This window comes from Labeo rohita, chromosome 6 (genome assembly GCF_022985175.1).
Source record: "Labeo rohita strain BAU-BD-2019 chromosome 6, IGBB_LRoh.1.0, whole genome shotgun sequence".
Taxonomy (NCBI): Eukaryota; Metazoa; Chordata; class Actinopteri; order Cypriniformes; family Cyprinidae; genus Labeo; species Labeo rohita.
This window is the reverse complement of record NC_066874.1, coordinates 3762684-3780214: the sequence shown is the minus strand read 5'-3', so window position 1 is coordinate 3780214 and position 17531 is coordinate 3762684. Positions and strand designations below refer to the sequence as shown.

Sequence of the window (17531 nt, the reverse complement as noted above, 5' to 3'; positions counted from 1 at the left end):
CAGGGCAGTAAATCCAGTTTGCGGTTAAGCACATTGAGGTTTAGGAATAATTAAAATGGAGAGACAGAGGATGTTTGCTTTACTGATTGGAAAGGGCAAATCAATAACAATAAATGAGAGTGCTTCTTTCCTGAACACACACACACACACACACACACACACACACTCAGACAAAGAGTTAGACATTACCTTATCACCTTTAGGAATGTGCAAAATTACGTTTAGAAAATATCTAAAAATCTGAACAACTATTTGGGTATACAATTAGCTTTTTTAAACATTAAACATTTTCGAAACTTTGAAATGCATAATTAAGAATATAAAATGAGTTTTTAATTTGTAATAATATAATAAAATAACTTAAAGTTATCTTAGTAATTGTTTTAACCATATTTTGGTTTTCTTGAATATTAAACCTATAATAAGTGCTAAAGAAATACTAAAATCGATAAACCAACTAAATCAAAATACTGAAAAACTAAAAAATTCTTTAAAAGTTAGCCTTGTAACTTAATTTAATGCACACTTAATAATCAGAAATGTTTCCTGAGCAGCAAATCGGCATATTAGAATGATTTCTGAAGGATCATGTGACACTGAAGACTGGAGTAATGATGCTGAAAATTCAGCTTTGTGTTCCAGAAATAAATTACATTGAAACAGAAAACAGTTATTTTAAACTGCAATAATATTTCACAATATTACTGTTTTTACTGTATTTTTCGATACAAAAATGCAGCCTTGGTGAGCAGAGGAGGCTTTAAAAAATCTGACCAACCCCAAACTTTTGAATGGTTGTGAACTATATGATTTGGGACACACTAATCCTAATCAAGCGTACTTTATAGGAAACTGTGAATCTACCAACATCCTCTTCTCACCTGTTCCTCATCTCCAATGGCAGCTATGTATCCCAGAATGCTCTGGATCTCCTCGTGGGTTGTTCCCTTGCTGATGTAATACTTCAGAAGGCCACAGAGAGAAGCTCTGATTGTCTTAATGTCGTCCTCACTCAGATCTGCATCTTTACTTCCAGAACTAGAAAGGAAACAGGGAACGGATGACTTGACAGAGAGAGGAAGAGCCAGAACAGTTGTGAGGTGATTGTGGGAGATGTATTCTTACCCATAATAAAGGCGAATTGTGTCCAGCAGGAACTGGACTCCATATTTCTTCCTGAACTGCTTCCTGCTGTCTTTGATGACAGTGGACATGTACTGGATGTGACCTTCAACATCACAAACACATTAAGATCATCAGATTATGGGTAGTTCAGTTCTTCAATGGGAATTTAAAAAAATGAACATAAAAAATGAATTCAAATGAATAAAAAGTTAACTTGAATTTTTCTTGTGCAAAAATATAATAAATATAATATAATATAATATAATATATCATAAGCTTAAGTTAAGCATAAGTTATCAATTATGATTAATCAATTTAATAATTTAAACATTATAGACATAATTAAACTTAAGACATAACTTTTACTTAGTTAAATAAAATTATGAAAATATACATTAAAGAAGTCTTTAAATAAATTTTTTACATAAAGACATGTACACTACCAGTCAAAACTTTTTGAACAGTAAGATTTTTAACATTTTTAAAATTCAGCTTTCACAGGAATAAATTATATTTTAAAACATACTCAAATAGAAAACTCAAAATTGTACTGTTTTTGCTGGATCAAATAAATGCAGGCTTGGTGAGCAGAAGAGACTACTTTAAAAAAACCATTAAAAATCTTACTGTTCAAAAACTTTTGACTGGTAGTATACATATAAACACTGTAAAACTTTACTCACTGAGCTTTAAAACGTAGGTTATGGTAATATACCATAAAGTAAATTAATAATAAGTTTTTATATGCACATTTTAAACCCCATTTCAAAATTAGCTTTTAAAATCCATTTGTCAATTGAATAAAATAAAATAAAATAAAATAAAATAAAATAAAATAAAATAAAATAAAATAAAATAAAATAAAATAAAATAAAATAAAATAAATGCACATTTTAAACTCCAAAACATGCTTTTTTTAATCCATTTGTCAATAAAATAAAATAAAATAAAATATGGGATTTTTAATTCTAGAACCCAAATCAGAAACAACCAAAAAAATTATACGAAAAATTAATTAAATCAGTTGGTGTAACAAAAGAATGCATGAACAAAAACAGTTTGCTTGTTTAAACACAAAAATGCAGCATGAATAAATCACACATGCAGACTGACCGATGCGAAGTGGGAAATCTCCTTGGTTCCAGATGCTGAAGTTGAAGAGCAGGTGCGTGTGGAGCTGCTGCAGGAGTTGCGAGTTCTTCTCATATGTCATCTGCTCAATCAACAGCTGAACCGCCACCAGCACGCTCACGTCCACCAGGAATGCAGGCAGCTGCACGCAGACACAGAAATCAACGGCAAATGAAGACAAACAGAGAGAAAGACTAAAGAACCAAAGGAAAGAGAATAATGGGTACCTTCTGCAACAGAGCTCCTAGTGTGGCCACAGCATGTGAGTGCAGGAGGGTTTCCTGGTTTATGGGATGCCTCTGCAGGAAATGCTTGATCACCAGCAAAAACGTCGCTACTAGATTTTTCTCCAGTCTCGCCTCTGAAAAATAAAAGTCCACAAACATCATATCACAGCATTATCAATACATAAAGATCATAAAAACAGAAAAGGACAGGCGGTGAGATCTTTAACATACTATCATTCTGTCAACCAACAGCTAATAACATTGTTATTGTAGTATATTTTTATTTATTTTTTAATTAATATTTTAAATTGCCTTTGATTTTTCTTATTTGACTTTTCATTTTAATTTTAGTTTTTTTAAATTTTTAACATTTACGTATTTACTATATTTCTGTTTCACTTTATCATTATTTCAGTTTTAGTATTGTTAGTTTGCATTTTTAAGTTAAGTTTTTGAGTTTTTCAGTTGTTAGGTTTGTCATTTAATATTTACATTTTCTTTTATTTCAGCTTTATTTCTATTGCTAAAAAAACATTTTAAAAACTATTTTAAGTCATAAATTTAATCATCAATACAGGAAAGGAGCAGGCGGTAAAATCCTTTAGTTCCAATAGATCGGATACACATTCATTATGTTAATAAACTGCTGTATTTTAGTATTTTTATTAACTATTATAGTATTTATTAACATTTTAAACTATCTTTTATTTTTATATTTTTTATTTTAATTTTAGTAAATGTCATTTAGTAGTTTTTTTATTTTTTTTATTATTTCTATTCCACTCTTCATTTACTTCAGTTTTATTAACTTTGGCAATTAAGCTTTTTTTTTTTTTTTTTTTTTAGCAATTTAACCCATATTTAAACTTATTATTTCAGCTTATCTCTATTTTCTCTAGTTTCTAATCATTTATCCTAATTTCTAATTCTAATTTTATAATTTACTTTTCTCATTTTTCCTAAGGTTTTTTTTTTTCATCTAAAATTTATATTTTATTTCAGCTTAATTTAATCAATGATGATTAGTTATAACACTGGTTAATAAACAGCGTGTGCTCACCTGACGCCCTGTTTGATGGCAGTATGACCCAGTCTCCATCAGCAGGTGTGGCTGAGTCAGGGGTGATGAACTCTGACCCCGAGGGGTCGACGTGATGTAAATCAGGGGTTAACAAAGTCAACTGTTCCAAGACTGGCAGCAACACAGGAAGCCCTCCAACACAGTTGATCATGTCCTACAAATGATGAGAGAGCTTGTCAGCAGATGTTTAAAGAGAAAGAAAATTACAGAAAACACACTTTGACAGATTACAACCCTCAGAGCCGAAAAAACGAATCAAGGATGAAAAGCAAAGTTTAAAGGAAGGGAAACGGCATACTTTGATATCCCAGTTGACCACTTTATTTCCTGTCAGGCGACCATGCAGCATATTAGGGGACAAATCCAGACAAATTGGGTTCCTACATGCCTGTATATGCAAAAAGGACAATTAAAAACTTCAACTTTTTTTTTTTCCCTTTTAATTACATTAAGGTACTTTTTTAGCATAATTATTTATAGACAAGCATTCAAACAACCACAAACTACTTTAATATTAACTGTATGAGAATTATTGGTAACACTTTACAATAAGGCGTCATTTGTTAAGATTAGTTAATGTATTAACTAACACGAACGAACAATGAACAATACATTGTAACATGTCGTTACCTGAATGATCCACAGCTGTGTTTTTTTTAGTGATAGTTGTTTATGAGTCCCATGTTTGTCCTGAACAGTTAAACTGTCCACTGTTCTTCAAAAAAATCTTTCAGGTTCCACAAATTCTTTGGTTTTTCAGCATTTTTGTGTATTTGAACCCTTTACAACAATGACTGTATGATTATAAGATCCATTTTTTCACACTGAGGACAACTGAGGGACTCATATGCAACTATTGCAGAAGGTTCAAATGCTCACTGATGCTCCAGAGGGAAACACAATGCATTAAGGTTTGGGGGTGAGTCACATGACCAAAGAAATGTTTGCACTTGATTTGTACTTGTATTTATATAACATGGATGAATTGATGTCTGAAAGCATAGTATTGGTGTTTGAAGGTTTGAAGGTCAGGGTAAATTTAACATATTTTGTCTTCTGTAAGTATCTTTTGTAGCTTCTGAAGGGTAGTACTAAATGAAAAAAATATGTTATTTAGGCAAAATAAGAAAAATGTACACATCTTCATTCTGTTCAAAAGTTTTCACCCCTCTTAATGCATCATGTTGTTCCTTCTGGAGCATCAGTGAGTGTTTGAACCTTCTGTAATAGTCCCTAGAGTGAATAGAGTTAAATAGAGGTTAAATAAATCCATAAGATGCTGGAAAAGCAAAGCATTTGTGGGAACTGAAGGATTTTTATGAAGAACAGTGGGTGGTTTAACTGTTCAGGACAAACAAAGGACTCATGAACAACTATCACTAAACAAAAAATATTAAGAATCAAGTGTATGTAAACTTTTGACCTCAAATGTATATTATTATTGTGTACCATTTCTATATAGCCCAGTCCTAGTTGACATTGACCTATATGAACACCTCACCTTTGGAGAATAGTGTAGCAGAAGTTTGGGCGCCAGGTCTCCGAGTTCGGTCTCTTGACTTTTAAAGGGAGAAATACAGTTTGGTCCTGCGCTACAGAGAGCTTTGATGTGACTGGCTTGGAGGGGCTCGTGGAAGACCATGACACTTCCCAGCTGCCCTTGCAGTGAGGTGGGGCTGCCCCACTCGCTGTCCTGAGTCCCGGCGGAAATCAGTTTGGTGACGGACTCGGGTTTGGTCCCTAGCAGGCCGCCCCAGCCCGGAAGGATAGCGCCGAAGGATGAGCGGCCGGAGGGATTGCCTCCAGAAAACGGAGGATCTGGGATCTGAGAGGGAGGAGGCGTCGTGGTGCGGTGACCCGCTGAACCGATACAGCATGACGTGAAGGCCTGGGAGAGAGAAATACACACTATAAAAGACTTGACCAAAAAGGAGTTTTGGGTGGTTTTCAGGTGGGTTTTCAACCTCTCACCTCAGTCATGGTTGGGTATTTCAAAGGTGCTGAGAGTTTCTGCTGTCCATCCACAAAGATGTAAACCAGACTCTGGCCAAACGGCCTCTTCCCCGGCACGTGAACCACACCAATACTATGCTGAAGGTCAAATACAAACCAGACATCAATTCATCCATGTTATATAAATACAAGTACAAATCAAGTGCAAACATTTCTTTGGTCATGTGACTCACCCAGAGCGAATCACAGAAGCAGTAGTCAGGCAGCATGACGGTGACGTATTCTTTCTTAGTGCACACGGCAACCACAAGCACTCCGGCCGAGCTGATAAAGGCCTCGAACCCGGTGCCGCCCGGGGTGAAAAAACTACACAAAACACAAAAAACGTAACTTTCTATAAATCAGTCTTCATGGCTAATAGTAAAAATACAGTAGCTAATAGTAATATAATAGTAAAGACAAAATAAATACTACATTTGGGAGGCACACACACACTGGAAACTCTGAATTTTAAACATCTAAATTGTTTAAAATAAATAATAACTAAAAGCTTAAAATACAACATTAAGAAGCTAAAAAACAGCATGATGCAATTCAACATCCAAATACACAATGTGACAAATACACAAACAGACAAATAAATAAAAAAACAGCACACATAAGACACAGGACAGTGCCGTTTTAAATATTCACCCCTATTATTTACAGTGTTACAGTTATAGTTTGATATAATACACCATATTGAATATTGGTAATGACTATAAAGAATTTTTATGTAACAATAATTATAAAAAAAAAATCTTAAAAAATAAAATAAATACAAAAAATATATCTTGGTGCAAAAACACTACTTTTCAAAAACTACAGATTCGCAAAAATATACTTTTATAGAAAAGTATAGAACGCATCAAATAGATCGAAAAAGACTGTACATGCATTTTTAACACTAAGCAAGATTTTATTTGAACTTCCTATTCATTAAACAATCTCAAACATATAATGGTTTCCACACAAAAAAAAAAAAGTTTTCAATTTTTTTTAAATAATAATAATAATAATAATAATAATCTAAAATGTGTGTTATATTTACAGTTTGACATAATACACTATATCAAATATTTGTAATGACTATACAGAATTTTTGATGTAACAATAATAAAAATAAAATAAAATAAAATAAAACTATCTTAGTGTAAAAACACTAAAAAACACTATTTTTTAAGATTTTGAGATCAGCAAAAATATACTTTTATTTAGCAAGGATGCATTAAATTGGTCAAAAGTGACTGTAAATGCATTTTTAATGTTACACAAGATTTTATTTGACCTTTCTATTCATTCCATCCAAAAATATATATTATGGTTTCCAAAAAACAAAATAATAATAATAATAATAATAATAATAATAAATTCAAAAAGGTTTAATAATAATAATAATCTGAAATGTGTTATATATTTATAGTTTGATATGATACACTATATCAAATATTTGTAATGACTATATAGAATTTTTACCTAACAATAATAAAAAAAAATCTTATATCTTATATAAAACACTACATTTCAAAATGTTGAGATTAGCAAAATTATACTTTTATTTAGCAAGGATGCGTTAAATTGATCAAAAATTACTGTAAATGCATTTTAATGTTAAACAAGATTAAATCCAAAAATATAAATTATGGTTTCCACAAAAAAAAGACTGGAGTGAGGATGCTGAAAATTCCGCTTTGACCATAAGAATAAATTACATTTTACAATATATTCACATAGAAATAATTTCAAGAACTCTTGTAATAATATTTCACAATTTTACTGTTTTTACTGCATTTTTAAATGAATAAATGCAGCTTTGGTGAGCGTATGGAAACTTCTTTCAAAAACATTAAACAAGCTTCCTGATCCCAAACGTTTGGAATTAAAATAAAAATTAAAATAAATTAAATTAAAATAAAAAGCTAAAAAAAAGCTTTTTTTTTAATCCAATTCCTTCCTTTCCCGCCAAAATTACTATCATACCACTAATCTCTTATTTCCATTCTCACCTATACAGCTGTTTCCTCTTCTCTCCTTTACTGGGCGGGCCCAGCTGATCTTGGTCCAATGACAGCCAAGCAAAGAAGCTGAAGGCGGAGCCTGGCCAACGGAGGATGGTCGGCACGGCGATGCCAGCCATGGGTGGTGACAGATCAAAGTACTGCATGGCGCTTTCCAGGCCTTGTTTGCGCACCATCCCCAGGAGCGCCCGCAACACCGGTCCTACATATGGATGAGCGTGGCCCGGCTCGTCCTGACGCAGGAGTCTCAACAATAGCTGCAGCTCAGAGGAACTCAGCGACTGACTGCCTAAAGATCCCAAGAGGCCCACCAGACTCTCTGCACAGGCCCGGTGCAGCCGGTCGTGTCTCTCCAGAGCCGACAGCACTGTGTCAGTCATAGAAGAGTTGACGCAGGTGGCTCGCGTCCGCCGGTTCAGACCGCAGATGCGCCGGAGCCAGTCGGCAGTGAAGATCTGCAGCTCGGCAGAGTCCAGCTCTGGAAGCCACTGGATCAGGAGCAGGAGAGGGTCCACGTTACTGATGCCCAGGAGACCCACGGACGAATGCTCACCCTCAACAGCCTGCGGGAACACAGCGATGAAAAGAGAGAAAGTGAGACGGGTCTGTTTCAAATGTAAAGAGCATTTAAAGGTAGTCAGACTGCTCTAAATACTACGTGTAAACAGCTTGATTGTCTTCTTCATAGCAACAGCTCTTGAACTCAACTGAATCAATGCTGAAAATGACACTGCACTCTTTTTTACAGCAGAATTTGAAGTTGCCTCATATTTGATAAACTTTGCATCATGTGATTCTGTTATTTAAAGCTTTTCACACTTGCTTTTTTACAATACTTTGCAACACTGTAATAACATTAAAGGTGACTTGATGGGAAAGAAAGGGGCAGATAACATCATGTGAATGACACACAGGAAACAGGAAGTGTTCATCTCACCATATTCATGAGCTCCTTCAGCAGGTGTCTGGACGGTTGACCCAGTGACACCAACACCTCATACAGGTGAGTGTAGCCAATCCGCTCCTTAAACACTTCCTGAAAGGAAATGAGGTTGCAATATTTACTTTTTAGAAGTTTAAATGATTCACTAAATAGTTCAAACAGACTAGTTCAAGAACGTTATCCCTAGTCAACAAGCGTTAAAAAAAATTAGCAATGAAACATTAGAACAGGCAACAAAAACATGCTTTTTCGAAATTGTAAATAAAGCTAAAATAATTGAAGTAAGTTTTAATTGAAAATTTCACATTTAATTTAATAAAAGTAAAAATTCACAAGTTTCATACATCATTTCTGTCATAATTTAGAACCAATCCAAAATATACTAATAATTTAGAACCAATCCGAATAAGAATCAAAATCCTACTGAATTCCTATTGGTTATTAATATATTAAATGTATTAATTTAAAAAACAAAAAAAAAAAAAAAAGTGAAAAACAAATATATATATATTTATATATATAATTTAATAGTAATATATATTTAATTTATTTATTTACATTTTTGGGTTACATTTTTTTTTATCTTATTAGCCTGGAAAATCATGAATATATATTCAAATTCATATATATTTATATTTAAAATGCATATATTTTTCCAATGATGCATTCAAAGTGACCATAAATACATTTATAATGTTGCAAAAGATTTGTTCTTGAAATAAATGCTGTTTTTTATTCATCAAAAAATCCTGAATAAAATGCACCATGGTTTCCACAAAAACATTAATCAGAACAATCGTTTTTAATATTGATAATATTCAGAAATGTTTCTTGAATGGCAAATCAGAATATTAGAATGATTTCTGAAGGATCATGTGGCACTGAAGACTGGAGTAATGATGCTGAAAATTCAGCTTTGATCACAGAAATGAATGATATTTTATTATATATTTTAACAGAAAGCAGTTATTTTAAACTGTAATAATATTTCACAATATTACCATTTTTTTCTGCAGCCTTGGTGAGCAGTAGAGACTAAAACATTAAATATGTTATAAAACTAGCCATCCTGTACACAAACTTTAATGAGGGAATCGCTTGTTTATAACAAACCTTGGCGGCAGGCGACTTGTGCATCACTGTCATGAGAGTTTTGATCGTTGCTACGGCAAGAGAGTCGAGCCTCCCTTGGAACACCTGATTGGAGGAAAACACAGTCAATCAAGAGATCCAGCCAATGGCTGAAGAGTCTGTACAACGTGAGGCCTGTTCTATTCCTGCCCTGTCTCTTCACTTTGCCATGCAAATGATGAGTGATAAGCCATGATGAATGGCAAGAATGCTACAACAGAACCATGCTTACACGAACAGGCAGGAATAGAATCAGACGGTCTGGGTGTACATTTAAAAACGTTGATTATCAGAGTGAAACTGTTTGAGGTCTGATCCTCTGATATTGACAATATCAGATCATCGGAGCTCAGATCTGAAACTAAAAATTCTCCCAACACCAACCAACACACCGAATACACACACTTCATGTATATATATACACAGACAACTATTCCCTCCACAACCCGGAAAATCTCTGTCCAGCCACGCCGTGTCATGAGACTCCTGATTGCAAAAATCACATGATGTTCAATCTGCCATTGCAATTGGCTAATTCATTACGTATAAGAATAAGACAAAGACTGGCTGGAGAGTGACAAACGCTGAGTAGCAATAAACAGAATGAGACATGAAATCAAAGAGGTACTTCTATACAGCGTAAAGCACACAGCTATAGGTCGATCATCTCAAGGCTGCTGAAGTCGCAGCATTCCAACCCTGTTACCAAACCACCAGAGGACAGGTGAAGGGGGAACGGGAGGGAAACAAGCAAAGCAAAAGAAATAAAATTAGATGATTACTGAAAGCATGACTGAGTAAATAAACTAAAGACCACTCCATTACAAGCTTCTACATTCACAGCACTTTACATGAAGAAATGGACTTGTAATTGTTCTGCTTCTGCAACAAGGAAGCACTGAATGCCTTATGAAACAGGGCTGGTCACTTATGGTGTCAGTATATTTGGATATGACACTCTGTGTTGTCAGGTCACGGTACAAATGCAAATGCATGCAGGTATGAGTGGGTAACATAAGCAAAAATGTACCATTTTATGACAATGTTGATTACGGTATTGTCAAACATTTTGGTCAATGTGTTATAATACAAATACGTTATGGAAAATGTATCGAAATACAGCATAAAGCTGGTGACAGATTAGTATATTAGCCAATATTAGACCATAGTGAAATCATTGTATATGCTGATATCCACATCCAGTGGGTCAATTAATATACACAAAGAACATTTTTTAAACATTTAATATACTCAAATATTTTTGAGGAAATTTGAGGAAATTTTGTTAATTTAATTTCTGCAATTTCATGTACATAATATTTTCCATTTTTGATACATATTTTTTATTTTTATGATTATTATATTACAAATTTTAAAACCAATCATATTCATTATTATCTAAATTTACATCATAAGATTAAAAATTATATTTTGCATTATTAAAATCGATTGTTCGTATATATATATATAAAATATATGTAAATTTATATAATATATATTACATTTTTTTATACAATTTTTATGTATTATTATATTACAAAAAAAGATTCTATTCATTATCTAAATTATTTTTCTTTATTTTGCATTAAAATTGGTTGTATTATTATTATTATTATTAAATATATATTAATTATATATAATTCATTATTATCTAAATTTACATTATAAGATAACTTTTTTATATTATATTATATTATATTATATTATATTATATTATATCCAGGAATTCTGTGTAAAAATACACATTTCATGCAACAGAACATTTGCAGTTCATGTTTCCTATTATTAATTGTTATTATTAATTGAATTGTTTATAATATAACATATATAAACAGAAATATATATAAATAATATATAAATAAATAAATATATAAATTATATAAATTATATATATATGTATGTATGTATGTATGTATATATATATATATATATATATATATATATATATATATGTATGTATGTATGTTAGGGCTGTCAAACGATTACTCGCAATTAACTGCATACAAAATAAAAGTTTGAGTTTGCCTAATATATGTGTGTGTAGTGTGTATAATTATTAATTATAATAATTAGTATAATTATAACACATTCATGTATATATTTAAGAAATATTTGCATGTATATGTATTTATTATAATTTTTATAGAATTTATATTATATATAAATAAAAATATTTTGTACATAACATATTTCTCTTAAATATATACATTAATTTATTATATTTATATGTGACTTTGTGACTCATAGTGACCCTGCTCAGGACAGAGAGAGAGAGAGAGAGAGAGAGAGTGTGTAAGGACTGTGATCTTGTCCTGGAGTGGTCATGTGGGCGGCGAGGGGGTGGGGTTTGGAAGGTGGGGTGGGGTTTGGAAGGTGGGGGGGTCGTGGTGAGCGGGAGCGACAGGCACAGGTGAGCGGTACCTGAATCTCACTCTCTCCTGTCAGTAACCTGTTGGTTAAATCTTTCTGGTCCTTGTCTGCTGCTGTGCACCTAGCATTAACCAGCTGCCGGACGGAGCCGAATGCAGCAAGCGCAGACGGTCAGATGAGAGGAAAGTGCAAAGGGTTAAGGTTAAAGGTAGGAGGTCAAAGGTCGTGACCCTAAGTGCCTAAGTGTTCCGTCGCTAAAAGACAGAGACATGCATGGATAGAAGGCAGTGCTGCAGTTCTGATACATGTACATGCTGTAAGGTGATAACTACTGGATACAAGCACAGTAAGACAGTTTTTAATAGCAATGTACATAGTAAAGAAACAGTTTATCTGAAACACATATGCACAAAACATACTGTCCTTTAAGGCAAAGAAAAACAAACAGGACTGTGAAGATTTACACAAGAAACTGATTGGCGAGACAAACTCTGTCATGTGTAAAAAACACACAAGGAAAATCCTGAAACTGAATGTCAGTTAAACAACAATTAACAAATCTATCTTCAGATTCTGACAGGATCTAAATCAAACAAGGATATTCCTGTCAAATACTACAATGTATAAGGTCATTAACATCCTGTAAAAGTCATACAGTCAAACCAAAATTTATTCAGGCACCTTCAACATTTCTTACATTATCACAGTTTATTTGCTAGTTTAGAAAATGGTAATAAAATATGACAAGAACTCAGAGCTAAACTTTGTTAAAACAGATTAATCTTGATAATGTAAGAAAAAACACTTAAAAAACACCAAACTTAAGGTCAAGTCAGGTCAGGTCAAAGTGTCTAAATAATTTTTGGCCCCAAATTGTTATCAATTTTACTTTTAGTCCACTGTGTGAAGAATTTCTGGGTATAATATGTCACAGTTTACTTTATTTTGCTAACCTCACTTACATAAATGAACTATAGTGTCCTGCACCCACTAGTAAAAAAATATAAATATAAATATAAATATAAATATAAATATAAATATAAATATAAATATAAATATAAATATAAATATAAATATAAATATAAATACAAATATAAATATTATATCTGGTGTCTGAATAATTTTTAGTTTGACTGTATATAGTGTCAATAGAGCTCAATTGTTGAGTTTTGGAAGAATCCAATTAAAAATCTCCCAATCTTTTAAAGATAACACATCGAGTCTTCAGAGGAGAGATAGCATGATTTTAAAGATTGTTAAATTATGTAGACGTCAATGTGAGTGGACTACAATTAACTGCTGAATATAAGTATCTTAAGGTACTATTGCACCCAAATAGTACTGCTTAGGATTAGAAAGTTTGGGGTCAGTAAGATGTTTTTAAGTTTTGATGTATTTTGTGCTCACCAAGCCTGCATTTATTTGATTAAAAAAAAAAAAAAAAAAAAAAACAAACAAAAAAAAAAAAAAAAAAACTGTAAAATTGTGAAATATTATTACAACTTAAAATAACCATTTTCTATTGTAATATAATTTCAAATGTAATTTATTCCTGTGATGCAAAGCTGAATTTTCAGCATCATTACTGCAGTCTTTAGCATCACAATCCTTCTGAAATCATTCTAATATGCTGATTTGCTGCTCAAGAAATATTTTTTCATGATTCTTTGATGAATAGAAAGTAAAAAAAAAAAAACAGTATTTGTTTGAAATAGAAATCTTTTGTAACATAATAAATGTCTTTACTGCCACTTTTGATCAATTTAATGCAGCTTCGCTGAATAGAAGAAATAATTTCTTTCTTTCTTTCTTTTTTTTTTACATTTGAGCATAAAAGACAGTAGTGGTGTTGTCTGATAAGAAAATACATCATTATCTGTTTTTTGTGTCTTCTTCAAGTATTCACAATGGTTTATGGGAGGAGTACTGCATTCATTCCCTCAAAAAAATATACACATTTTTTTCCCTCCACAGATTTTCAAACACATGCTTCGCTTTGAATCAAATATTGATTCATCTCAGAGAGGCTGAGAAGACTCAGAACTTTCTTTGAAGTTTTTTCTAAAGGGAAAATTTCTATGGATGTTCCCAAAACTTGACAAAGTCATGGTTGAGCTCTATTTTGACTCAGAACTGAGCAAACCCAAATTCATGATGGTCAGGAAATGTTGAGGAGCTCACCTTACTGTTCTGCAGAAGTCGGGTCAGATGCTCAAAGCAGTTACTGTTGAGAAAGATGGCCTGCAAAACAGGTCGGTCACTGCACTCAAACATGTCCTGAATGGTTTCTGAGTGAAACGGACAACAGGACTCAGAAGAAAGAAGAAAACAATAGTCAAGATGAAAGAATACGACACGAGTGACTGATCTACTCACCGAGCATGTTCACCTGTAACGCCACAAAGCGGCTCTCCCAGTGCCGAGAGCGAGGCGGCGACGGGCGACCTTTGACCTGCGCTGTGGCAGCGGGGTCAGAGTTGAGCAGTTTGAAGTAGCTCTCCAGCACTGAGCTGATCTCCACCTGTCTCTGATCAGAGCTGCTGGCCAAGAGCCGGTGCACCACCTCCCGCAAACAGCCCAGAGTCAACAGGGCCTTCCTGTCGGGAGCCTCGCTGTCCCAGTCCTCGCCGTCTCCACATCCGCTTAGACACTCGCCGGCACTCAACACTCCCACCAGCACCTCCATCGTGGCCGGAGAGATGGCCAGCAGCGCGTTGCGCTGTTAAAAAGAGAAGATGATGTTAAAAGACACATTAAAAGAGATACAGAGAACTAGAAAGTACATCGTTTTGATCCTCAACCACTTAAAAGTATAGTTTCCATTCAAAAGTTTGTAGATAATTGTAGTGGCCTGACTACACAGTTTCAAAAACAGGTAAAATGGAGCTAACTGAAACAAAGGAATCAACCCTAAAAATTAAGATGCCAAAACACAGTTTGTTAAGACCCAGTATCTAAAAGGGCATTAAGATATCTTTAATTCTTCTTGAGTTACGGGCATGCAAACTTTGGAGCAAAAACTTGAAAAGTGCTGTTTCCCCATTTCTGAATGGTCACCATTGGCACATAATGCAATAAAGATGGCTAAAGTCAACAGACTCTACAAACAGACCTACCAATCTCTGTGTAAAAATAACCTCATGATGCTGCCGTCTTTCTGAAGTCATTTTACCCCCCTATAATTTGGCTCTGAATCTCCAGTGAAAATTGCCATTTTGACCCCCCTTTACAAAATAGTAGATTACTCAGTAAATATTCATCCACGTCATTTAATAATTTGGCTTTCATCACTATACATGTCTATCTTTCTTTAGAAAAAATATTAGCAAAATCAAAAACTTGCGCCGGGGAAGATTTTGAAATTCAGTTGATTTGACACAGAATGACCCATATGCATGTTTACATTGAAAAACAATTAATAAATGCAAATAAATAAATGCTTCTGCGTGCAATTTTTGATTATTAAAATATACTTTTTTAACAAGTAAGATTTAAAATGTTTTACATAGATGTTCATCATTTAGGACCCATGGTATCACTGAAATATTTGCATACTTGGTCATCATTTCTTGCATTTATTTGCATACTTAAAAAAAACACAAGACTAGTTGTCACTAGTTTTGTGAAACTATTGTTGTTTGTTTGTTTGTTTATTCTTATGCATACTAAATTGCAATTGGTCTTCTTTCTTGCAACAATTTGCATGCCAAATTGCACATGGTCTTCTTTGTGCATATATTTGCACACTAAATTGAGACTCGTCTTTTTTTGTGCAATTTTTGGTAACACTTTACAATAAGGTCCATTTGTTAACATTAGTTAACTACTTTAGTAATAATGAACTAATAATGAACAATACTTCTATAGCATTTATTAATTTTGGTTAATGTTAATTTCAGCATTTACTAATGCATTATTACAATCACAAGTAGTGTTAATATTAGTTAATGCACTGTGAACTAACATGAACTGTATTGCTCACTGCTTGTTCATTTTAGTTAATGCTTTAAGTAACATTAACTAGTGAAACCTTAATGTAAAATGTTATCCCATTTTTTTGTATACAGAATTGCAACTGTGGTTGTCTTATATGCATTTATTTGCACACTAAATTGTGACTGGTCCTCTTTCTTGCAAATGTTTGCATACAGAATTGCAATTGGTTTTCTTTCTTAAAATTATTTACAGAAATGTGATCAATAGACTTTTGTATATTTATTCGCATACTAAATTGTAACTGGTCTTCTTTCTTGTCATTATATGCATACAAAATGGCCTTTTTGTGTTTATTGTGTACATGCTTCATTGCAAGTGGTCTTTATTGCAATTATTTGCATTCTGAATTGTAATTGGTGGAAATTTCATTTCACCAGTTAGCAGAATGTAAACCATAACCGAGGATTCATTTTACCATTTTATCTAAAATGTCAGCACGATCTGACATAAAATGTGGCACGATCTCACCTGTCCACCTGCGACGATGGCTCCAAACAGGTGCAAAAGGCAACATTTAAGACTGTCCTTCAGGTGCTCACTCTCCTGAAAACATTCTGAAACACACACACACACAAATAAAAAGGTGTCTGTTTTTATGCAAATAACAACACAACAACATGCTGAATTATTTTCTTGCACGCTTCCTGTTACACTTTACTGTCCCCAATCTCAAAGGTTTTTCTTTTTTCGTTAATTGTTATTAGCTCCACAGTGATGTGGAACTCGGGCAACAGAAAATAAAGTATCAACAGCATTAATGCACAGGTACACTCAGATATAGTGACACTTCATGTCTCTGGCTTCAACGATTCACACACAGATAAGCAGTGTGAGTTTCTGACCACAGGAACACTGAGGCTGCCTTGTTTAGAAAGCGCTGGTTATGTGCCATCGCTGAAGGCCAAATGATAAAACAGCAGATTTGATCAGTAAATAAACAAACCACATGCCCTACAGGGCTCATATAGACAGAGACACACTTACGGTAGAAGAAGGGCACAAACTCTACAGTGAGCGGTGCAGCTTTAAACTTCTGTCTGCTTCTTTCCACAGTACTGAGCTGCTGTCTGCAAGTGCAAACAAACACAAACCTCATTAAAAAAAGAGCCATTAATCACTCTTCAGTATAGCGTAATATAATACATACACTACAATTTCACACAATCACATATTCCCAAACCTTTTTGTCAGTCAACCCCAGGTTTACTTGAAAATACAGTATTTACTTGAAGCACTCCCTAATATTTCAATAATTTAACAACACACCCACATGTTTATGGTTCTCTGATGTCAGGTAAATGTCACATTGCATGCAGGAAAATGCATAAACATTTCATCTTTTTTTAGTAAGTGCTTTATTTTGAGTGTTTTCATTTAAAAAAAATTTTTTTTATGATTTTATTACTTATTTGCATTAAGTAATGAATCCATCCAGTTTGGGAAATAATAATATTAATATAAATAGTGAATGTATTATTCATGATACATTAATCTATCCCAAACCTTTTGTCAGTCAA

General features: G+C 33.4%; 1 protein-coding gene across 2 annotated transcripts in view; it reads right to left on the bottom strand.

The window, feature by feature from the left end:
* nbeal1 (neurobeachin-like 1) overlaps positions 1–17531 on the bottom strand; it is a 75230-nt gene that overhangs the window by 30676 nt on the left and 27023 nt on the right. Inside the window, exons 7-23 of one of the 2 annotated variants that reach the window (XM_051111803.1) lie at positions 16999–17081; positions 16483–16568; positions 14395–14737; positions 14200–14306; positions 12070–12153; positions 9631–9714; positions 8512–8610; positions 7563–8137; positions 5751–5883; positions 5536–5655; positions 5066–5452; positions 3863–3952; positions 3544–3718; positions 2484–2617; positions 2239–2398; positions 1126–1228; positions 882–1038 (exon numbers count right to left, since the gene is read on the bottom strand). In XM_051111803.1, coding sequence (XP_050967760.1) covers positions 882–1038; positions 1126–1228; positions 2239–2398; positions 2484–2617; positions 3544–3718; positions 3863–3952; positions 5066–5452; positions 5536–5655; positions 5751–5883; positions 7563–8137; positions 8512–8610; positions 9631–9714; positions 12070–12153; positions 14200–14306; positions 14395–14737; positions 16483–16568; positions 16999–17081 — 2920 coding nt within the window. The remainder of the gene's footprint in view (positions 1–881; positions 1039–1125; positions 1229–2238; positions 2399–2483; positions 2618–3543; positions 3719–3862; positions 3953–5065; positions 5453–5535; positions 5656–5750; positions 5884–7562; positions 8138–8511; positions 8611–9630; positions 9715–12069; positions 12154–14199; positions 14307–14394; positions 14738–16482; positions 16569–16998; positions 17082–17531) is intronic. The other variant, XM_051111804.1, reaches the window with a different exon arrangement.